The sequence below is a fragment of the Calonectris borealis genome, chromosome 29 (assembly GCF_964195595.1).
Source record: "Calonectris borealis chromosome 29, bCalBor7.hap1.2, whole genome shotgun sequence".
NCBI lineage: Eukaryota > Metazoa > Chordata > Aves > Procellariiformes > Procellariidae > Calonectris > Calonectris borealis.
Window position 1 is genome coordinate 2,277,780 of NC_134340.1, and position 22,254 is coordinate 2,300,033.

The following is a 22,254-nucleotide window of genomic DNA, read 5'->3' on the forward strand; positions in this document are numbered from 1 at the left end:
CCACCCACCTTCACCTCCCCTGTGCCATAACCCCGCCCTGGATCACGCTGCCATCGCGCCAAGCCCAGTCCCAAAGCAGCCCCAGGAGGTCCTGCTGGATGCTTCCAGGGCTGGGGGTCCCCCCTCTCCCCGGGCGTGGGGGGGTCAGCACCCCACGCCCTCACTGGTGCAGCGCTTGCCCACCCCTCGCCAAGACGCTGACGCGGCGCGACCATCCGTGAGGCCTTCATTCAAATTTAAAGACCGACACGGGGATAAAAAAAGGAAAGGGGCAGCGAGGAGAAGGGTGGCTGCGAGCCCGCGGGCTTGCGGCTTGCGACAAGCCTGCCCCGGGCGTGCCGGCCGGGCGCGCTCCCCGGCAGGACGGCGGCATGCCCAAGCGCCAGCGTGGGGCTGCATGGGGCTGCCCGATTTGTACGGTTAAGCGCTGCCAGGAGGAGCTGGTAGGAGCCGGGGGCCACTTGGCTCCATGCAGACATGCCAGCACCGCCGGCTACCTGCTCCCCAATCCGGGTGCCGTGTCCCTGTGGTCCTGGCCACCCGCTCTGCATGCCATTAGCATGTTCTTGCCGTGTCCGGCTGGACACGTGCCGGCACCTGGCTCCTCCCGGCAGGTCGGGAGCCCTGAGCTCAGCGTGTTCGGGGCCGTGTAGGTGTGGCTGGTGAATATTTCATGCCCGCGTTCACCGAGCCCTTTCTTGGTTACACTCCTGCCTCCTCCCCGCGCTCTCGCCATGTTTATTTATTTAATGAATTATTTATCGGCTCCCCCTCTCGCTCGACTGGGCGCTGCTTCGCCGCTGCCCCCCCGTCCCCCCCCCCCCCCCGGCTCCCAGCCCGGCGCGATGATTTATTGAATGCCGGCTCTGCTCTGCGGTTGCGACATGCTGTCACAGGAAGCCGCGGTTAAATATTAACCAGGGCGGGCAAAGCAGGTCCCCTGCCCTGCCGGGCACGCGCGGCCAGCGGGACCCCTGGGCCCACCCCCGCTCGGGCATAGTGGCCACCATGGCCAGTGCCCGTGGCTACCCGCTCCAGGCGGCGGGCGGGGGGCTTTGCTCTGGTCCCCCCTGCTTTGAAGCAGAAACCTGCTGGATCTCCATGCGACGGGCACAGGGTGGAGGGGCACGGAATCGGGGGGGGGGGAACCAGGGCTGCTTCATGCCCCAGCTTTTCTGGAGAGCTCGAGGCCTCTCGTGTCCTCCTGAGAGAGAAGCCACCTGGCTGGTGGTGACCCCGCTCCGTCCCCACCGCAGACGCCATCTCCTGCTGTGGTCGGCAAAACCCAGCCAAGCCCCCTCCGCGTGCCGGCTGCCGCGGCCAGGCTCTGTCCCCGACCCCCGGGGGGGTGATGCCCGGGTGATGCCGACACCCGCGTGTGGGTGCACACCGTGATGCTCAGGGCACGTTCGGCCACCCAGGTCCCTCCGTCCCCGTGGGTGCATCCCACCGCAGCCCCACGCATCGGGGTGCCCTGACACGGGGTCCCCCCCAAGTGAGCGCAGCCGCGTGCGGGTGCTGGCGGCGGCGTGCGCGTTGCCATGAGCGGGGGGGTTTCCATGTGGAGGTGTGTGTTGCCATGGGTTTGCAGAGCCAAGGCGTTTCCATGGCGGCAACGCGGTGCTGCCGGGCCCTTCCAGAGGTGCGCAGCCCCCCGGGATGCCCCAACACCAGGGTGCACTGGGAGGCAGCCGCCGCCGCCACCGTCACCACCGCGCCCCGCCACCTGGGTGCCCTGGCCCCTGGTGCCCCCCCCACCCCCACGCCTCCCCGGGCCAGCCAGAGCCCTTTTCCGTGTGTTGTGTTTTCTTCACTTCACTTCTCCGGATGAATAATTAATAGAGGCTTTTTTGGTCCTCCAGGCCCTTCCGCCGGCCCCCTCCCCCTTCCTGGCAGGGCTCTGGCGGGGGGTTGGTCCCCCAGTGCCACTGGCACTGATGGGGGCTGTGGGGCTGTGGCACAACCCTGCCACGGGCACTGCCGGTGCTGGGCCCCCCATGGCGCTGAGTGGGACCGGGGGGGCCTCAGCAAGACCCTGGCCACCACCGTCCTCATCCCCCTGCATGGGCTGGGGCAGCATCCGCACGTCCGAAGGGGTGTTGGGGAGCCCGAACAGGGGCCCTGAGGAGGGGAGCGGCTCCGCTCCTGCCCTGAGCCCCCCCAGCAGCTTTGGGGAGCGGGAAACCCTCTTAACCTTGGCGTTGGGCAGGAGATGCCCTGAGCCCAGGGCTACGCCGCATCACCTGCCCGGGCCTGGAAGCCGCTGTGCCCGGGCGGTGGGGACGCGGGGACGCGGCGTACGGCCCCGCATCACCCCCGCCACACTCGCCACTCCAGCGAGACGGCTCCCGGCGGGAGCAGCCAGGGCCAGCTCAGCAAGCCCAGCCGTGGTTTCGATAGCCTCCCGGTTTCGTTTGCAAGCTCCTCGGGCTGCCAAATCTCCTGGTCATGTGCGAAGCCGGCACTGCCAGAGCAGGGGCTGTCGGGTCGGTGCCGGCGGCGTGCGCGCGCTTGGGCGCGCTCCCGCGTGGGAGCTCACAGTGAGCTGCGTGTGCCTGCGCTGATGCGAGCGTGCTCGTGTGTGCACACGTGTGCTAGGGCGTGGATCACCTGGCACACGGGACCGCCGGGCGGTGCCGCACGGCAGTTGCTAAGGGATTTTGCCGAGGACGGGCGGCTGGAGCTGGCACCCAGCAAAATCCCTTCCCGCATGGCCGGCGGGGACCAGCGCCCAGGGAGCACCCACTGTCCCTGCGGCTGCCACCGGTACCCCCTGGGTACCTCTGCCACACGGACCCTCGGGGGGAAACGAGGCAGGGGTGTGGGAAGAGCAAGGGAACCAGCCCCACAGTGGGTGCTTGGCCACGTGCAGGCTCCTGGGGCAGGACGGGGCAGGCGGGAGAGCCTGGCACTATGGCTGTGCTCCTCCAACACCCAGGCTGCCCTGGCACACTGGCCCCAGACTGCCGGTACCGGTGGCGAGGTGCCCACCCTTCCGAGTGGCTGGGTGCCCACCCTCCCGCCCACTCCCGTGTCCCTGGGGTGGCCAAACCCCTCTGCGAACATGTGTGACCCCCATGGTGCTGGCAGCAGCACCGTGAGGACCCTCTGGGGCCCTGAGCCCCCACCCACGGCTCTGCCAGCCCACGGGGGCCGGTGCCCCGAGCCCCAGCGCTCCCGCCCAGGGAGACCCCAATGTCAGTGGGACCTGGCACTGGTGCCCCCACCCGCGGGGATCCCGGTGAGACCCCAAGCCCGGTGGCACCTGATCCCGGTGGGACCCGGCCCCGGTGCCCCCACCCGCGGGAATCCCGGTGAGACCCCAAGCCCGGTGGCACCTGATCCCGGTGCCGGACCCGGCCCCGGTGCCCCCACCCGCGGGGACCCGCAGCCCAAGACCGGCGCGGCCCCGCTCCCCGCCGCCCGGTGCCGATGCCGGTGCCGGTGCCGATGCAAGGCGGACCCGGGGCGGCGGCGGGCGCGCGCGCGCGGGGGCGCGGCGGCGGCGGGCGCGCGCGGGGCGGAGCTGGGCGCCGGGGGCGCGGGGCGCGGGCGGCTCCGGCTCGGTTCTCCATTCATTGGGATCGCGGCGGGCTCCGCGGCGGCGGCAGGATGGCTGCTCGGCTGCCCGCGCTCCTGCCCCTGCTCCCGCTGCTGCTGCTGCTGCCGGGCCGGGGGCCGCCGGGGGCCCTGGGCAACCGGCACGCCGTGCACTGGAACAGCTCCAACCTGCAGTGAGTGCGGGGCGGGCGGCGCGGGGGGAGGCCGCCGGTACCGGCACCGGGAGGCGGCGGGGGTGTCCCCGGGGCCGGGCGGGGCGGGGGGCGCCGCCGGGAAGGACGCGGCGGGGGCGCGCCGGGGATCGCGCTGAAGGATGCGCGCAGCGGCGGGGGCGGTGGGGGGCGCACCGGGCCGGGGGCGCGCGCGCCGGGACTGCGGGACCCCCCGGTGCCGGTGTCCGCGCGGCGCCCCCGTGCGGGCGGGGTTGCGGGACCCCCCTGGTGCCGGTGCGCTGCCCCTCCCGGCCCTGCGCACCTCGCCCTGTCCGCGGAGGCGGGGGCCGCTCCGGGCGGCGGGGGGCAGCCGCCCGGCCGGCCCGACCCGACCTGCGGCACGGGCGGCTCGGGGCCCCGGGGCCGCGCTGCCGGGCGGGGCGCGGGCACCGGCAGGGTCGGGCTCGCCGCTGGAGCGGGGCTCGGCGGCTCCCGGTGCGGGCGCGGGTGGGTCGGTGGCACCGGGGGTCGAGCCCCCACCCCCGCGCCCGGACGGCGCTGACCCGCCCCGCGGCGGGCACCGGGGTGCCGGGGGAAGGGCACGGCCGGGCCCCCCCCCCGGTGCGGCGGGCCGGGCAGGGGGTCCCGCTGCGGCGTCCCCGCCGCCAGACGCGCCCCCCGCCTGTCTGGGCGCGGGAGCGGCACCGGCGGCGCGGCGTGGGGGGGCGCGTGGGGGGGGCGACGGGTGCCCCCCCCCCCGGTGCCATCCCCGGGGCAGCAGCCGAGCGCGGCGGGGCGGGGGCCGGGGGCTCCCGGGGGGGGTGCGGGGGCGATGGGGGAGGTTGCGAGCGGAGGTGTGGAAACTGCCGTCGCGCCCACGGCCACCGGGAGCGGAGCCCCGGGAGCCCCGGCGGTCGGTGACCATGGACACGCAGCACCTTCCTCACACCCTATGCCCTCGCCCACCCGGGAGGGGCTATGTGGGGTGCGTGGCCCCCACACCTGAGGCTGGCACGGCTGTGCCGGAGGGGCACGGGCACTGCACAGGCTTTGGGGCGGCGATGGGCACGGCTGGGCTGGGCTCCTCCCGGGAAGGGGGGCTGTGAGTCCACAGTGGGTCCATGGACCCCTCCACGGGGATCGGGGAGCTGCGCCTGCTGCGATCGCCCATCCCTCACCGGTGCGAGCGCTCAGGGGCGTGGCGGGGACGTTGCGCCCAGCCGGAGCGTCCCCCGGTACCCCTTGGTGCTGGGGCTCCCCCGGGCTCCCCCCGCCCTGCGCCCCTTTGTGCGGGGAGGCAGCTCCGTTCCCTCCCATTGAGATTGTGTCACCAGGCGGAAGCCTGGGCCCCATAAATTGTGCGTGAGTGCGACGTGCCGAGGCGCAGCACAATGGCGAGGCGCTTGGCTCGCCCCGCTGCGCTCGGGCATCCCCCTGCGCCCCGCTCCTCCGACCGGTCCCCACTCGCTCATCGACCTCATCCCCGCGCTGTGACATTGCCAGGACCTCGGCGGGTGGGAGGCTCCCGCATCCCCACCCTCGCCCCGCCGTGACCGACGGGCTGCCTCTCCCCACCCCATCGCCCGCAGCCATGCGCCATGACCCGGCGCTGCCCCAACATCTCCCGAGGAACTGGGCGGAGGGGGTGCCGGCGGTGCCCCCACCATGCCAAGCCGGGGGTGTCGCAGCCAGACGCCTGCGCCCGCTGCGCACGCGTCTCTGGCGCGGCTGTGAACGTCCGGCTCAGGGCACGGGCGGCGCGGTGGGGGCGGCTGCGGCAGAGACGTGTCCCAGGGACTCCGGAGCACTGATATTTATTGTTAGGCAGTGCGGCAGCTCGGCCGCAATTATAGCCGCGCAGCGAAGTGTCTGGATTAGATAAATTATGGGGGGAATTAGGCTCCCTGGGCCGCAGCCTGCAAATCCCAGCAACCCCGCTGCAATCAGAGCAATAAACAAGCCCTGCGCGGCCCCGCGGGGCTCTCCAGGGAGGGGGGGGTGCCGGCATGCTCGGCTGCGGGCCGCTCCTCGGGGGCTGCGCCAGGCACCCCGGGAAATTTATTGCATCTCCCGCCTCGCCGCCCCGGGCGCCCCTGCGGCTCCCCTAAGAGGGAGGATGGGGCGAGGGGCTGCCCCACGGAGCCCACCCACAGCACTCGGGGGTCCCGGTAGTGCCTTGGGGAGCAAGGAGCTGGCAGCGGCTTGTCCCCCTTGGGCACATGGCCGTGCTCCTCCGGTCCCCCGGCCACTGTGGTGGTGCCAGGGGGCCAGGGAGGGGGGCCACCGAGCGGGCAGGGCACCCCTCCCGCAGCGGGTTCGGGGTGCTGATGGCAAAGCCCGGGGGAGGCGCGAAGGTGGGATCTGAGGTTCGGGGCAGCGCAGGTGCCTGCTCCTGCTCGGCCAGGCTGTCGGTCCGGCTGCGCTTTCCGCCTGTCCCGCCATCTCCGCTGGTGGCAGCCGGCGAGCCCCGGGGGCGTGGGACGATCCTTATCCGATCCCTGCCCTCCGCTCCCAAGTGGTACCGGGAACGTGGCGTTCAGGGGGCTGCGTCCCTGGCGTGCCCCATGGTGAGGGGCTGGGGGCTCCTAGGGGTGTCCCCAGCTGAGCCGGGCCCCATTGTGCCAGTGCGCATGGGATGTCACCTCCCTGCTGGGTGTCCCGGATGCCGAGGTGGGGACAGCGGTTTGTCCCCGTGCATGGGCACAGGCATTGCTAACTCCCTCCCGACGCTGCTGCAGCCCCCAGGAGCCCCCCAGAGCGGGTTAGGGTGAGCCGTGCTGCGCCCCTGGCTCCGGTGCAGGGACCGAGGGTGCTGGTGCCTGAGGCCTCGGGGTGCCCGGTGTCATGGAGGGGGCAGAGCAGGGTGGCTGTGAGATGGAGGTACACGGGGTGCTGGTGCAGGCGGGTCGGAGCCCACCTGTGCGCGGGGAGCATGGCGTGCGGCCCCCCCCCAGCCGCTGGCACTGCCGCCACGCTCGCCTCTTCAAGGCGGCTTTTATCTGGCTGACTTTGCGTTCCAAGCGGTGAGAGCTGGAGCGGGGCTCTTGAGAGCCCTTGCACGGAGCAGCCTCTCCCGGGGGAGCGTCTCGTGTGGGAGAGGAGCCGCGTCCCTGCTCTGCGTCCCTGCTCTGCGCCCGCCGGAGGGGCCTGGGGGTGCCCGGACTCCTGGGTCCTCTGCAGCTTGCTGGACCCCGACACCGGGGCTGTGCCCGGTCGGATCCCTCCATCGCATCCGCTGGCACCGTGGGGCTGGGGATGGTGTCCCCTGCGGCAGGAGGGACCCCCCAACCCCGGTGGGTCCCGGGGCCATCTAGCAGGAGGTGCTGTGGGGCGCGGGGCAGTTGTGCCCGACGCGGGGCAGTTCCCCCCGGCTGTGCCCGGCTGCGGGGCTGGAGGTGGGGAAGGTGGTGATTACACATCTGAGCATTAATTACCCAGCCCCACCAGCTGCGGCATCCCTGGGCGGGCTGGGGGGGCTCTGCCACCCCCTGCCCCATGGCTGTGCCCCCCAGGCTGGTCCCTATGGGGCACAGAGCCCCTGGCCACCTATGGGTGCTGGCTGTGGCGCTGGCAGGAGCTGCTGCCTGGGGGCAGAGGGTGCCATGCCCCGTGAGTCACCGTGCTGGGTGGCACCGAGCCCCGGCAGTGCGGCCAGGGCCCGCGGGGTTCCCATGGGAGAACGGGCGGCTGCATCGGGGTGCAACAGGGTCGGGGCCACCCGCTCCTGCCCAGGCTGGTAATTGAGTCACTGGTTGCAGATTGATGGTTTAATTAAAACCCAATTAGAAACCTCATTGATCTTGTTAGCAAAACGGGAAGGTACGGGCTTTAGCGGGGATTAAAGGGATCGCGTGGCCATCGATAGGGACGGGGGGTGCGGGGGCACCTGTAGGGCGGTGCTGGGGGTCCCAGGGTGCTCGGGGAGGGCTGTGCCCATCACCTTGGGGTGGGCGCTGCCCCATGGCACCACGGTCTCTTCGCCCGCTGCCGCGTCCCCAGGGAGCAGCCCCCGTCTCCCCAGCAGCCCCAATTCCCCACGCAGGGAGGTGGCCCCGGGGACACCGTGTGCCGGCGTTGCCTTTTGCGCCCGCACCTTGCGGCTGCGCCAGGCGTGTTGGGGGGGGGGGGGGGGCCGTGCCGTGGCGCTGTGCCACCCGTGCGCGTGGGCTGCGTCGCAGGCGCTGTCTGCCGAGCCAGCGCGCGTGTGCGTGGCCGTCTGGGCGCCGTGACTGTGCAGCGCTGCCTGCGTGGGGAGGGTTGGCACGGGAGGGGGGGGGCCGGGCCGGCCGCCTGTCTCCCTGGCAGCTGAGCGGTGGGCACAGGCGGTCGGTCTGTCTGTCCGTCCCTCCTTCTGTCGGGGCAGACCGGCTGCGGCGATCGATGCGCCTTCACCTCTCGCTGTCGCACGGGGTGACTGGAAGGGGACGGCGTAAATCAATGGCACTTTTTTGTTCCCCGGCTGATCGATGGGCCCTGGATGTGCCGAAAAGGCGAAGCTGCCGGAGCCAAACAAAGGGCCCTGGCTGGCCTGCGGGGGTGGTCCGCCCCGGCCCCCAGTGCTGGGGGCACCACGCTGTCACCCACATTGGGGGACACCCCGGGTCACCCCAGTCCTCACCACTATCACTACCAACGTGGGATGCTGAGCTCCGGCACCACCGCACTCCAGGCCTTTCCCGCACCATGGGGATGAACCTCCACAGCACGGGGGTCCGGGCGGGGGTCTCATCCCCCCCCGTGTCGCTGCGGCCGGGGCCGGGGCGTGCTGCAGTGCACCAGGCGCTCCCTAGCAGTGCATGAGCGAGCGTGCGGCGCTCAGCCCAGATTTATCGCAGCAGATGGGAGCGGAGCGGCCGCCCAGTTCACCAGTGGCTGCGGCTTGCCAGGTAGCCGGGGTCCCGCCGGTGCGGGGCCGGTGGGCGCCGAGCCCAGCCTGCGCTCGGGACGGTTTTGCCAGGGGACATCCATCTGCCCAGCGCCGACAGGCTGCTGGAAGGTACCACTGCCTCGCAAAGCCCTGCTCTAAAAATGCAGTCGTGCAGAAGTGATGCTGCCCATTCTGCTCCTGCGCTTAACCCTTCGGGCACTGCTGGAGCCCACCGTGCCCCACCAGCCGCACCGCGGCTGCTGGAGCCCGGGAGACCGGGGAGGGTCTGTCCTGACCCAGGTCGCTTGTCGCTGGGGCTTCCTGACAGCCGCGGGGGCTGGCAGGGACCGGGCAGCCCGTGCCCGCTCTGGGGTGGGTGTCGGTGAGAAGGGAGGCTCAGACCCTCGCTCTGGGCGTCTGTTCCCATCCTCCTGCCCAAAAACAGGGCCCGTGGGCTCCCTGCCTGCTGCTGGGATTGGGCCGGGCATGCAGGTCTGCCTGCCCTGCGCTGCCGGACCGTGCCGCGGGCAGAGCTCAGGGTGCGCCGGCGATCGTATCGGGGCTGCCGGGATTCGGGGACATCCAGCAGTTTGGGGTGTTGCTCTGTGCCCGCGCGGCTGGCGGTCACGGCGCAGGAGCCAAGCGCGGCAAGGACGCGGCATCATGGCTGAAGCTGCTGCCGGAGTCCCCTGGATGTGCCCCGGGCCACGGTGGCCCTGTGGCTTTGCCCGTTTGGGGTTGTGCTCCAGCCCCTCCCAGCTGGCGACGATGCTCTCATGGCTGCAAGCTCCCAGCACATGATGGCCAGCGATGTCCGTGGGGCTCACCGCCGTGGGAGCAGGGCTGCCAGCCCCCGTCGCACCGTCTGGGGTCCCCTGTACCTCCCCATTGCGGTGCTGGTGTGCCCCAGTCCAAGGGAGACCTCAATGCCGCGTGAGGCAGTGCTCGTTAGTGAGGCTGTTTACCAGGAGCCACGCTTCCTAATGAGCCCCGGAGCGGGGTCCCGGGGGGGCAGAGGGTGCCTCAGCGCTGGGTGCCGCAGGGGAAGGGGGGGTTACAGCTCCCCGGCACCTCAGGACAGGGTTGGTCCCTGGCACGGTGGGAGATGGCGCAGAGACCCGGGGCCGATTGCTTCCTCTGGCCCCTTGCTCCCCTGGCACGGCCACAGCACCCGCCGCCGGCGCCCGCTCCGGTGTGGGGCAGCTGGCTCGGAGTGCGCCGGCGTCCCAGCCCCGCGTCCCGCACGGAGTTAATTGCAATTTTCTCCTCGGGGCCATTTCTTTAATAACAATCCTTTTTCTCTCCCCCCCCACCCCCCACCCCCCCTTCCCACCACATCAAAGGGGGAAGATGAAAGGTCCCGGCGCCCTGCGGAGCAAGGGTGGCTGCCTCAGCACCTTGCTGGCGGAGGAGTTGCCCGGCGGCCGGCGGGTGCCGGGCTGGGCTGGGGAATAGCGGCTGCGCGGCGAGGGAGGTGCCGCGTGGGGCTGCGCTCCCTGCCCCACGGGTGACGAGCTCTGCCATCGGCCCCCCCACGACCCCCGGTGCCGCTGGCAGCCCCGGGCGGGGATGCGGCGCTGCTTGGGTCCCCCTTTGCTGGCAAGACGTCGCGTCCCCCTTTGGTTCTCTCTCCAGCACCCAGCTTCTGGGGCGCTGCGTGCCGGGGTGCCGCGGGCCCTGGCAGGGTGCCGGGGCTCCCCAAACAGCGCCGGGGGCGGTTGGGCAGGGTGGGGCGTCTGCACGCGCAGCCCTGCCCGCTGCCTGCCCAGCCCTGCCGGGGAGACCCGGGAAGCCGGCTCCGCTGCGGGGAGGGCCCTGGGGGGGGGTGGCAGGACCCCCATGGGGCAAGGGGACCCCAAGTGCTGGGTCAGGGCCTCGTGGAGCCAGGTCTGCCCTGACAGACAGGGAAAGGGGCCCCAAACTGGCGTGAGGGAGCCCAGCCAACGCAGCGGGATGCTGTGGTCCACGTCCCGGGGGAGCCTGGCGAGGGGACCCCCCAACGCAGCGGGATGCTGTGGTCCACGTCCCGGGGGAGCCTGGCGAGGGGACCCCCCAACGCAGCGGGATGCTGTGGTCCACGTCCGGGGGGAGCCTGGCGAGGGGACCCCCCAACGCAGCGGGATGCTGTGGTCCACGTCCCGGGGGAGCCTGGCGAGGGGACCCCCCAACGCAGCGGGATGCTGTGGTCCACGTCCCGGGGGAGCCTGGCGAGGGGACCCCCCAACACAGCGGGATGCTGTGGTCCACGTCCCGGGGGAGCCTGATGAGGGGACCCCCCAATGCAGCGGGATGCTGTGGTCCATGTCCCGGGGGAGCCTGGCGAGGGGACCCCCCAACGCAGCGGGGTGCTGTGGTCCACGTCCCGGGGGAGCCTGATGAGGGGACCCCCCAACGCAGCGGGGTGCTGTGGTCCACGTCCCGGGGGAGCCTGGCGAGGGGACCCCCCAACGCAGCGGGATGCTGTGGTCCACGTCCGGGGGGAGCCTGGCGAGGGGACCCCCCAACGCAGCGGGGTGCAGAGGCCGCACCGGCGCAGTGCAGGGGGGCACAGCCGCTGCTGAGCCGGGCGGTGGAGCGAGGTCCGGTGCTGCCGCGGCAGCTCGGTGCAGAGCCAGCGCCTCGCAGCGCCGGCTCGTAATTAATTGGCAGGAGCAGTGGGTCAGCGCGGCGGCAAGGATTACCGCGGCCGGGATTTCCATCGGGCGCGGATTAGGAGCCAGCAGAGCCTCTCCTGAGTGGATCTGAGGGGATTGCCGCTCCTAATCAATGTAAATGAGGCTCCCCCAGGGCCACCCTTTACGGCATTAACGAACTAACGGGATTAGCCAGAGCAGGGTGAGAAATCCTCTCTCTGAGCTGCCGCGTGTGGTGGGGCCGGGGCCGTGGTGGGCAACCGCGGTGCGTCGGCTGCAGGCTGCCGGAGCTGGGGCTCACCCAGGAGCTCCTGCACACCCAGGGCTGCACGGCGAGGACCAGGGGTCCCGCAGGGTCCCTGGTGTCCGTCAGCCCCATGGCCGGGTCGGTCTGTCCTGCTGTGTCTGTCCCCTCCTCAAGGCCACCAAGCATGTTCCCCGTAGGACCCAGCAGCGCCGTCTCGTGCACCCGTGCATGAGGCTCGGCACCCGTAGCATCCATCCCCAGGCCGGCCCCTGCCCCCCGAGATGCGGTGATGCCGCACTGCGGGGCTGAGGTTGCGCAGGGGTCCCGGTGTGTTGCGGGGCTCCAGATAGAGGTTGAGCAGGGGGATACCACTGCCCCCCAGGATCCGTATTCTGGCACCTACCCATTCTCCAGGTCCCTGTCGAGGGGGGACCCGCATTTGGGAAGGTGCAGGGGGTGTCCCTGACCCCCACCATCCCCCCCCCTTCCCTTACAGCCTGCGGCGGGAGGGCTACACGGTGCAGGTGAACGTCAACGATTACCTGGACATCTACTGCCCGCACTACAACGCCTCGGTGCCCGAGCACCGGCTGGAGCAGTACGTGCTCTACATGGTGAACGCGGAGGGCTACCGCACCTGCAACACCAGCCAGGGCTTCAAGCGCTGGGAGTGCAACCGGCCCCACGCGCCCCACAGCCCCATCAAGTTCTCGGAGAAGTTCCAACGCTACAGCGCCTTCTCGCTGGGCTACGAGTTCCGCGCGGGGCAGGAGTACTACTACATCTGTACGTGGGGTGCTGGGTGGGACCGTGGGACAACCCCCCCACACACACACACCATCCCCGGTTGGTTCCCCTGCATGCCCGCAGCTGGGTGGGCACCCTGACCTCAGGGATGGGGGTGTGGGGTGTGGGGAGGGTCGTGGGTGTAGGGGGAGGGTCGTGATGCGGGGGTGAGATGGGGGTGTGAGGAAAGATGGGGGTGTGGGGGAGCAGGATGGGGACCTGGGGGGTGGTGCTGGTGCAGGATGGGGATGCAGGATCAGGGTTTGGGGGGTGCTGATGGAGGTGCAAAAATCAGGGTGCTGATGCAAGATTGGGGTGCTGGGGGGTGCTGGTGCAGGACAGGGGTGCAGGGTGCTGATACAGGATTGGGGTGCTGGGGGGTGCTGGTGCAGGACGAGGATGCAGGGTGCTGGTGCAGGACAGGGGTGCAGGCGCTGATACAGGATTGGGGTGCTGGGGAGTGCTGGTGCAGGACGAGGATGCAGGGTGCTGGTGCAGGACAGGGGTGCAGGGCGCTGATACAGGATTGGGGTGCTGGGGAGTGCTGGTGCAGAACGAGGATGCAGGGTGCTGGTGCAGGACAGGGGTGCAGGGTGCTGATACAGGATTGGGGTGCTGGGGAGTGCTGGTGCAGGACGAGGATGCAGGGTGCTGATGCAGGTGCATCTTCAGGGTGCAGGATGGGGGTGCTGCTGCATCCCCCCCAGCCCGGAGCGCACCCCTAGGCAGGGCCAGACCCCAACATGCCCAGACCCAGCGGGTGGCAGCTCACCGAGCCTGTGGGTGCCCGGGGTTGGGGGTCACCCGCTCCGGAGCCACCCCAGCCCGCTCTTGCCTTACAGCCACGCCGACGCACAACCACCGCCGGGCCTGCCTGAAGATGAAGGTGTTCGTGTGCTGCGCCTCCAGTAAGTGCCCCCCGTGCCTGCCCCCGGGGCTGCGGGCGAGCGGGGGGGGCGGCGTGGCCTCCCGGGTGGGGTGGGGGGGGCTGCGGCACGAGGCGGCCAGGGAGCGTGACCCCCCCCCCCAGTCCCCTCTCTCCCTCTTGCAGCGTCGCATTCCGGGGAGAAGCTGGCACCCACCCTGCCGCAGTTCACCCTGCGGCCCGAGGTGAAGATCGAGGACCTGGGTGAGTCGGGCAGAGCCCCCGGCCCCGCAGCGCCGCGTCCCTCCCCCTCCCCGCCGCAGCCCGCGGGGCAGCCCCAGCCACGGGGTGGGGGTTCGGGGCCGCGTCGGTGCCACCCTCACCCTCTCACTCTTTCCCACAGAAAACTTCAACCCGGAGATGCCCAAGCTGGAGAAGAGCATCAGCGGCACCAGCCCCAAGCGGGAACACTTGCCCCTGGCCGTGGCCGCCGCGCTCTTCCTCATGACGCTGCTGGCCTCCTAGCTCCCGGCGCCGGCGGGGACCCGGCCAGCGCGGCTCCGCCGAGTGGGGACCCCCCGACCTGCCACCCCTCGTGAGAACCGGCAGGGAACCACCGCGGGACCACCCAGCCCCTCCGCACTGCCACCCCCCTGCCCGGAGAGCCGCCCCGCGGGGCAGGGGGCCACGGCACGCGCCCATCCCGGCTGGGATTCGCCCCCCCCCACACCCCACCGATGGCTGTGGCCACGTCTGCGAGGATGTGGCTTGGTGCTGCCGCCTGCACCGCACCTTCCGCCGACACCGTCCCACAGCGTAGAGTCCTGCCGGCAGCCCACCCCGTGCTCCGTGGCTGGGGGGGCAGTGCTGGACTGGGGAGCCCGGTGCGGGCAGGGAACCCCAGGGCCGGGCAGCCTGTACATACCTATATAGAGATCTATACATACTGTACAGAGAGCGACTATATAGATATATCTATACTGTACCATAGGCAGCGGCGCCGGCCCCGGGCTGGCTTGTACATAGTCGAACGTGTTGGATTTTCCTCGTCTTCCGTGAAGACCCGACCTATGCAAACGCACAGACACTTTTTGGGGAAAAAACAAAACAAAAAAACAAACTCGACCTTTTTTTCAAGTGCTTTGGCTGGTGATTTTCATATTCTGCTCTTAGTCTATAAAAAGAAAAAAAAAAAAAAATAAAAGGATAAAAAAACCGACCCCTGTCACAGCGGTGTGCAGAGCTCCCGGTCGGCCGTCGGCCAGCCCTGCCCTACGGCTCCAGTCATGGGCTCGGCGTTGCTGGCAACGGGGGTATGCGGGGTGCTCCGGTGCTCCCCCCACCTCCCACTGGCTCTGCTCCCCACTGACCCCCAGGCACCGGCACGGAGCATCCGGCAGGGACCCGGTGCTGCCCGCAGGAGGACGGCGCAGCAGGCAGCACCCTCAGGTAAGGGCAGTGCGGGGCCGCGGGCAGGGCCCTTGGCACACGTCCCCGGGGTCCCAGTGGGGTGCTGGGGTGCAGTGGCTGGGAGCAGCCCGGGGAGGAGTGGGCGTAGGAGAGCCCTCCTCGCCATCCTCGCCATCCTCATCGGCTGCACAGGGCGAGCGGCCGCGGGCATCCCGATGAGCCTGGGGCTCCGTGGGAATCCCCGCGTTGCCCCCACCGGCGCGTCTGGCTCCGCCGGGCATGCCAGCTCCTGCCAGTGTCGGGGGGGATCTGGCTCACGCCTGTCTGCGCGGCAGCTCCCGCAGGATGGGGGGACGCCCTTGGCTCCCCGCTGGTGCCTCCAGCGAGGCAAGGGGTTGTGTGGGGAGGGGGCTGCGCCCAGGGACCTGCTGTGGATGGGGTCACACCTGGGGGGTGTTGCTGGGGCTATGGAGGAGTGGGGTGCACCCAGCCCCGTGGCTGGCACCCCACAGCCCCGGCGAGTGCAGGGGAGCAGCTGTGCAGGTCCTGACCCTGCACCCCGCTGGGCTGGGGGGGCCCAGTGCACCCAGGAGGGGGGCAGCCGCTCTCCCTGCAAGGCAGCGTGGGACCGGGGGGGCTGCGGCCCCTCTCCCAGTGGGGATGGTCCCGCTGCGGACATGGCCTTGGTCGGGGGGTCCCTGTGGCCATCACAGCGGGGTGGCCATGCTCCCCCCATCCCAGCAGGCGCTGCTGGGCGGTGGCTCGGCGTCCCGCCGGCCCAGGCTTGTCCGGGTGCGGGAAGAGCCGGCGAACCTGTCAGACGGGTCCTCCGGCTGCTCCCGGCAGGCGTCGGGCTCCCCGTGTCCCCCCCCGACGCTCCCGCAGGCCTGGCCCGCTCTGTGGCCAGGGACCCTGCCCTGGACCCTCCTCCCCGGGGACTCGGGGGGCCACCCGGTACCTGGCTGCCAACCGGGCTGGAGCTGCGTGGCACGGCCGGGGTCCAGGCGCGGCCGCATCACCCAGCGCTGCCGAGGGCCGTATCCCCCCGGACGCTGGCTGACGGGGACCAGCTGCAGCCCCCGTCCCGGTGCCTGGCTGTGCCGGCGGCACGCGGCAGGGTGGGCTGGGGAGCCTGGTGCAGCCCCGTTGGCCGGTGCAGCCCCCGGCACAGTGCGGCACGGCGAGCTCCGCTTGCAAAATCCCTCCTGCCGCTTGCCTCGACCTTGGCACTGCTCCCCGGCGGGTGTGCGGCACCGCCGCCAGCTCGGTGGGGACCGGCCACCCAGCCCTGCTCCGCTCCGTGCCCCCGGGCAGGGCGCAGCGTGGCGCACCGGGGGCAGCCTGGACCAGCTGGGAGACTCCTGGGGTGCTGGTATGGGGGATCCCCGAGCCCTGCTGCCCCAAGGCAGGGGGGAGCCCTTGTTGGGACCCCAGCACTGGGGTTTGGGTGTCCCCTGAGTGCTGGGGGGGCTTCCACAGCCCCAGCAGCAGGTCCGGCTCTGGGCAAGGGGTATGCGCCTGGGCTGGCCATGCGGCACGAGGCTTTGCATCACCCCGCGGCAGCATCCGTCCTCCGTGGGCAGGGCTGGGTGCATCCCGCTCTCCGGCCAAACGCGTAAGGGCCTGGCGTGGCCAGGCAGCCTCGGGGACGCGGCTCTGCCCCTACCACGCGCAGCCGGGCGTTGGGCAGTGCCTACCTGCCGGCCTGCACGCAGCCAGCGCAGAACGTCACTGCGGCCTTCGCTCCTGGCCGCGGACTGGACGGCTCCTCTTCCTCCCCCGGCCTCGTGGCCGGTGACGTCAGCCCAGGCAGGGGCTGGGGCGCACCTGGGTGTCCCGAGCCGAGAAACCATAAAGGGTTTGTCACGCGCTCCGCGGCCTCTGGCCGGCCCCACCTGCCCCGTGCCGCTCTGCCGCGAGTGTTTACGGCGCGAAATGCCTTCACCTTTGTCCTGCAAACCGCAGCCGGTGTGGCAGGAGCCCTGCCTGCGCGGGCACCGACCCTCTCCCACAGTCGTCTGGGGCGGCCCCCAGCGCCGCACCCACCAGGCGACGTGGCCGTGACCATGCACACGTGCGCACCGCCGCTGGCACCCCTGGTGCCGCTACGGGTGGGCACCCACACCCTGCATGGGGTGCTGCCCACCCTGATGGTCACCCTGTCTCTGCCATGGCTCAATCCCTCACCGTCGAGCCCCAGGTGATCCAGCACGGGGAGGTAATGGGGCACCCGCCAGCCCCAGCTTGTCCCTCGGGCTGTCCCTAGCAGGGGACACGTGCTTGTCCTTCCTCCCCCGGTCCAGCCACCGATGCTGGCACTGCCCTTTTGCCACGGGCCAGGCAGGGCAGTGACACTGGGACTCGGCCAGGTCCTTGTGGCCTTGCTCCCAGCCCTGTCCCCATGCACTGGTGGCCTTGCCCCAGGGCTGGGGACCGCAGCGGAGGGGATGGGGGAGCCCCTCAGCCGATGGCGCTGGGTGCCACATGCTAGTCCCATGGGACAGATCCAGCGTGGTGTTCCAGGAGGCTCGTCTGCCCCCCAGGGCTTGCACCAGCCCTGCCGGGGGGGACGGTCTCGGGCACTGGGCTTTGCCAGGGGCTCACAGCCCCCCCGTCGCTGCTCCCTGCCTCGGTTTCCCCAGATACCTGGCACAGGCGCAGCCTGTCTCTGCCATGGTGGGGGCAGTACCAGGGCGATGCCAGGACCCCGGGGAGCAAAGCAGCTGCGGTGCTGACCGGCTCCCACCATGGTCCGGCGGTGCCCGTCCCCACAGCTTGCACGTGCCATGCTCCGGCTCTCTGATCCCGGCAGGCTGCGGCCCCGGGGGGGTTCCTGGGAGGTGCTCCCCTGTACATGCCACGGCAGCGCCGGCTTCCCGGGAGCAGGAGGCCTTGCACAGTCATTAAGGTGCAGGGGATGATGTCAGGCCTGGCCGCAACAAGGGAGGATGAAAGGGAAGAAGCGGGTCCCCCTCCCGCGGGATCCAAGGGTGGGGAGAGAGGCTGGGATGCGGGGAGGACACGGGGGATGTGGGTGGGACGCGGGGTACCCAGCCCCACAGCCTCAGCCTCGTGGGAGCCCTCGGCTGCTGGAGCCGACAGCCGCTCTCCGGTTACAGCCGCGGTGCCGGCGCCTGCCCGAGCCCCTCCAGCGTGCCAGGGGAGCGCTCCTCGCACGGCTGCAGCAGCGGGCATGCAACATTACCCACAATCAATGGATCATTATGTAATAAACAAGAGGAAAGTTGTTTTGCAAATGCGGCTGAGTTATCACTTCACAACACGGCGGCGAAGGATCTCTCCGCCAAGCTTAACAAGGATGGATCGGTGTTGGGGGCAGATGGGAGCAGATAGCGAGCCGCTGCGCTCCCCGCCAGGCAACCGGCAACGCGCCCGCTGCACCCGCAGCCCCCCGCCCCGTGCCAGGGGGTCACGGGGGGAATTTCACAATATCGAGCAAACAGAGAGCAGGGGGGAGCAGGGCGGGGGACGCGTGGGGGGTTTGTCCGGTGCTGGAGCAAAAGCCCTGGGAGAGCAGAGGCAGCTGATAAGGGCAGGAGGAGGAAGAGGAGGAGGGGGGGCTGCTCCTGCCACCCCCAGCCCCTCCCAGACCCCAGCACCTTCTTGGCAGCCACTGCAGCTCCCCGGGCCCTGCTCGCCCAGGGGCTCCTGGTGTCCCCCAGCATCTCAGATAAGGGGGTTCCCATGGTGAGGGCCGGGAGGGGGACAGGCCTGCAGGGACCCCCCTCTCAGCTGGACCCCACCGCCGGCCGTTGCCCCCCAGCAAGGAGGGGACGGGGACGGCTCGGACCCTTTGCCCCGAGCCCCCGGGAGTTCCCACCGCCTCCCGCGGGGAACAGCCCGGGCCTCACCCCATCATCACCCATCACCCCAGTGCCTCAGCCGAGGTGACCCCCCTGCCCACACACACGCAGGACCACGGGTGGCGGTGCCACCGGGCTTGACCTGGCCCCCAGCCGCCCCCCCGGAGCGCCCACCGGTGGGTGGGGAGGTCCCTGCCCGGTGCCGGTCGTGCGTGGGGCCGCCCCCCCCCCCTCCTCCCGTGTTGTTGTTGTGTCTCGGCCCCGGTGCGCGGGGCGGGGCGCGGGGCGGGCGGGGCGGCGGCGGCGGCGGGGCCGTACTTAAGGCGGGGGCCGGGCGCGGTGCCCGCCCGGCGGAGCGCGCCCCGCGGAGCGCATGGAGCGGCGGTGGGTGCCCCTGGCCCTGCTGGGGCTCGGGCTGTGCTGGGCGGCGGCGGCCGAACGCCACACCGTCTTCTGGAACAGCTCCAACCCCCGGTGAGTACCGCCCCCCCCCCCCGGGACACCTCCCCCCCCACCGGCACCGGGACCCGGCGGCCCCGAGGGCGCGGACCTGCCGGGGCTGGGCGCTCCCCGGCGGCCTTTGTCCGGGGCGGGCGGCGGGGATGGAGCCTTTATGGGGCTGGGGCGGGGGTGGGCGAGTCGAGCCCGGGGAGGGGAGGTCGAGCCCGGTGCTGGGAGGGGGTCGAGCCCGATGTTTAACCCCGGCGGGGCCCGTGCTGGGGGGCTGAGCCCCGGTGGGGCGGTCCCGTCCCGGTGCGCAGGCGGGGAGCGGCGCGGCCGGTCCAGGTGCGGGCCGGGGTGGGGGGAGGACGACCGGGGGGGCTTTTCCGTTCCCAGGGCCGAGCGGGAGCGAGGCCTCTTCCTTCCCCGCGGGGGTGGCGCGGCGCCAGCCCCGGCGCCGGGGCACAGGGAAGCGTGTTGACAAACACGGGGCTGGCCCCGGCTCCCGCCGCCCGGGCAGGATGTGCGGGGGGGGGGGAGGGCTGACCGGGACCGCCCCCCCAACCCCCCGGCTGTGCCCGCACACCGGCCCCTGGGACGGGCTGGGACTGTGGGGGTGACCCCATTCCAGGTATCGCCCCCCCGAGGCTACAGGGGTGCCCCTCCTGGTTGTAGAGGTGCCTCCCCCAGGGCACCAGCCCTCCTAGACTATAGGAGTGTCTCCCTTGGCTTTAGGGGTGCCCCCCCACTAGGTACCAGCCCCCCAGGCTGTAGGGGTGCCCCCCTACCCCGCCCCGTGCCATGACCCCTAGGCTGTAGGGGTGCCTCCCACCCAGGCACCAGCCCTCTAGGTTTTAGGGGTGTCCCCCCAGGCTGTAGGGGTGCTCCAGGCCATGACCCCTATGCTGTAGGGGTGCCCCCCCACCCAGGCACCAGTCCCCCCAGGCTGTAGGGGTGCCCCATGCCCTGGGTGATGCTCCCCCCCCCGCCCCCCCCAGGCTGTAGGGGTGTCACCCCCAGGAGGGACGGGTCCCGCAGGGTTTTGAGAACCAGGGCTGGCCCCAATGGGTGCCTTCCCGAGGCCGCCCCAGCCAGCGAGGTGGGGTGACCCAGCAGGGGCCCCGAGCCGGCTGCCAGTCCGTCCCCCCCGCCGGGTGAGGTGTGGGGAGCAGCAGGCGCTGGAGCCGGGCCGGCTGCCCCACGGGCGAGAGCTGCCGACGCCTCCTGGCTCCAGGAGCTTTGGGACGGGCAGGGTGCGCGTCCCAGCGGGTCCCCTCCCTGCTCCCTGGCTGCTGGGGCCGTGGGGGAGTGCCGGGAAGGGGGGTACATTTGCCAGCTGTTTGGGGGGACTTTTCCTCCCAAAGCCAGCCTGGGCATTGCTGGGCTTTGTAGGGGGAAGGGTGGACCAAAGGTTGCCCGTCTCGGGCTCCGAGGAGCTGCTGTGGGCAGGAGGCTGCTCTCCCTTGGCCTTGTTAATCAATGTGGGGCATTTGGGGGTGCAGGGGAAGCGGGAGCCCCCCCCCCCCAGGCTTCTCCCTGCTGGAGCTAACCCCCACCTCCCTCCTGCCGCAGGTTCGTGTGGAGCAACTACACGGTGGAGGTGCGCCTCAACGACTACCTGGACATCATCTGCCCGCACTACGAGGAGGGGAGCGTGGACCCCCGCGCCATGGAGCGCTACACCCTCTACCTGGTGGAGCCCGAGGAGTACCGGGCCTGCAAGCCCCGCTCCAAGGAGCAGATCCGCTGGGAGTGCGACAAACCCAGCGCCCTCCACGGCCCCGAGAAGTTCTCGGAGAAGTTCCAACGCTTCACCCCCTTCACGTTGGGCAAGGAGTTCAAGGAGGGGCACAGCTACTACTACATCTGTGAGTGCCCGGGGGTCCACTGTGGGGCTGGGGTCCCTGCCGGGCTCCCCCACCCCTCTAACCTGCATCCTCCCTTGCAGCCAAGCCCATTCACCACCACGGGGAATCGTGCCTGAAGCTGAAGGTGACGGTGGCTGGCAAAGGCAGTGAGTATCGCCGGGACCCCCCGGGTTCCCCCCAGGCCACCCGTGCCCCCCTGCTTCCCGCTCACAGCGTTAATGCCCGACTCGGCCTTTCCTGAGCTGAGTCACGGCTGGGCCATGGCCCCCTGCCAGCCCCGGGGTGTGGGTGCCTACGGTTCGGCTGGGAAGGTGCCGGCGGCTGCGGGGGGACGGCCCCTGGTGAAAGCTGGCTGCGGGGGGTCGGAGAGCTGCCCTTCACCGCCCTGACCCTGTGTTTGCTTTGCAGCTCAGGCACCGCCTGTCCCTGCCTCTACCCAGAAGGGGAGGATCCAGGCAGGTAGGTTGGTGGCTGCAGGCGGGCAGACGGGTCCGGGCGGCCGTGGGGCTGGCAGGAGAGCCGGGCTGAGCCCAGCCGCTCTCCCGGGAGGGAATCGGGCGGCAGGGCGGGTGGTAGCCCCTGCATGGGCTGATGCGGTGCTGGCTTGGGGCACGGCACCTCCCTCGGGGATGCTCACAGCTCCTCTCTCCCCGCAGACGATGCGGCCGCGCACGTGCTGAGGAGCGTGGGGCAGAACTCGGCGATGAGGGGCAGCAGCCCCTTCACCTTCATCAGCCTCCTCCTGCCCCTCCTGGTGCCGCAGGGGCTGTGAGCCGCTCCCCCCGTGCCCAGATGGACCAAGGCTGCAGCCACTGGGGACAGAACCGGGACGCTCGGGACCCCCGTGGTCCTCGCGCGCGCCCCAGGGCGGCCTTCCCTGCGCACGTCTGGGCGAGGAAAGGATTTGTCAGTATTACAGGGCCAGAGGGCCCGAAGCCGAGCTGAGCAGCCAAAGCCCTCGGGCCGCCCCAGCTCCCCCGGCCCTCGCAGGCAGGGTGCTCTCAGCAGCCGGAGACTGAGCGCGAGCCCGGGGCTGGAGGGGCTGCGTGCCCCGGACTGGAGGGGAGCGGGGGGCTGGCACCCCTGCCCCAGGAGCTGAGCTCACCCTTGGACGGCCCTCGGGTCTCTCTGTGCTGTGGGCTCAGACTGTGACGTGTCCCGCAGGCGAGGACACGGTGCTGGCCCTGCGGCCAGCCGGATGGCACCGGCGCTGGCTGCGGCAGCGCCCTGGGGCCACGGTCCCTCGGCGTCACCGGCTCTGGAAGCCTGAATGTGCTCGAGATGCCCAGCAGCCAGCGGAGCGGCGTGGAGGAAACACCCCCTCCCCACCGTGCTGCGCCCCTTCCCCATCCTTCATCCCACCACACATGGGGGTGGCGAGAGCTGCCCCCACCCTCCACCTCCCCCTTCCCCTCCCCTCTGCCCGGTGCCGGAGGGGCACCCCAGCAGCACCCTGCGCGGGGTGTTCTGCCTGCCCTGGTTTGTACAGCTTTCTAAAATGGGAGTTTTTATACGATTGTCTTGAATAAATAACCAAGACCACGCTGAGCACCTGGGGCTGGGGCAGGGGGGGACAAGGGGACTGTCCCCTGCATCATGG

General features: G+C 71.1%; 2 protein-coding genes across 2 annotated transcripts; both read left to right on the top strand.

The window, feature by feature from the left end:
- The first annotated feature begins 3,529 nt into the window (after positions 1-3,529).
- Positions 3,530-14,289, top strand: EFNA3 (ephrin A3). The gene is made up of 5 exons (XM_075175883.1): positions 3,530-3,734; positions 11,957-12,246; positions 13,089-13,154; positions 13,298-13,375; positions 13,515-14,289. The coding sequence occupies exons 1-5, from the start codon at positions 3,613-3,615 to the stop codon at positions 13,634-13,636; spliced, it is 678 nt and encodes a 225-aa protein (XP_075031984.1). The 5' UTR covers positions 3,530-3,612; the 3' UTR covers positions 13,637-14,289.
- A 4,421-nt stretch (positions 14,290-18,710) lies between these two features.
- EFNA1 (ephrin A1) lies at positions 18,711-22,197 on the top strand. The gene is made up of 5 exons (XM_075133501.1): positions 18,711-18,819; positions 20,359-20,654; positions 20,735-20,800; positions 21,063-21,113; positions 21,311-22,197. Exons 1-5 carry the CDS (start codon positions 18,719-18,721, stop codon positions 21,424-21,426), a joined length of 630 nt encoding a protein of 209 aa, XP_074989602.1. The 5' UTR covers positions 18,711-18,718; the 3' UTR covers positions 21,427-22,197.
- Positions 22,198-22,254: the final 57 nt, after the last annotated feature.

Bases quoted from the DNA above. Each gene is read 5' to 3' on its own strand.
- EFNA1 (XM_075133501.1), top strand. From the start codon at position 18,719: ATGGAGCGGCGGTGGGTGCCCCTGGCCCTGCTGGGGCTCGGGCTGTGC. The intron at 20,801-21,062 runs GTGAGTATCGCC...TTTGCTTTGCAG, and splicing joins GACGGTGGCTGGCAAAGGCA to CTCAGGCACCGCCTGTCCCT. The intron at 21,114-21,310 runs GTAGGTTGGTGG...CTCTCCCCGCAG, and splicing joins GAAGGGGAGGATCCAGGCAG to ACGATGCGGCCGCGCACGTG.
- EFNA3 (XM_075175883.1), top strand. From the start codon at position 3,613: ATGGCTGCTCGGCTGCCCGCGCTCCTGCCCCTGCTCCCGCTGCTGCTG. The intron at 3,735-11,956 runs GTGAGTGCGGGG...CTTCCCTTACAG, and splicing joins TGGAACAGCTCCAACCTGCA to CCTGCGGCGGGAGGGCTACA. The intron at 13,376-13,514 runs GTGAGTCGGGCA...TCTTTCCCACAG, and splicing joins GGTGAAGATCGAGGACCTGG to AAAACTTCAACCCGGAGATG.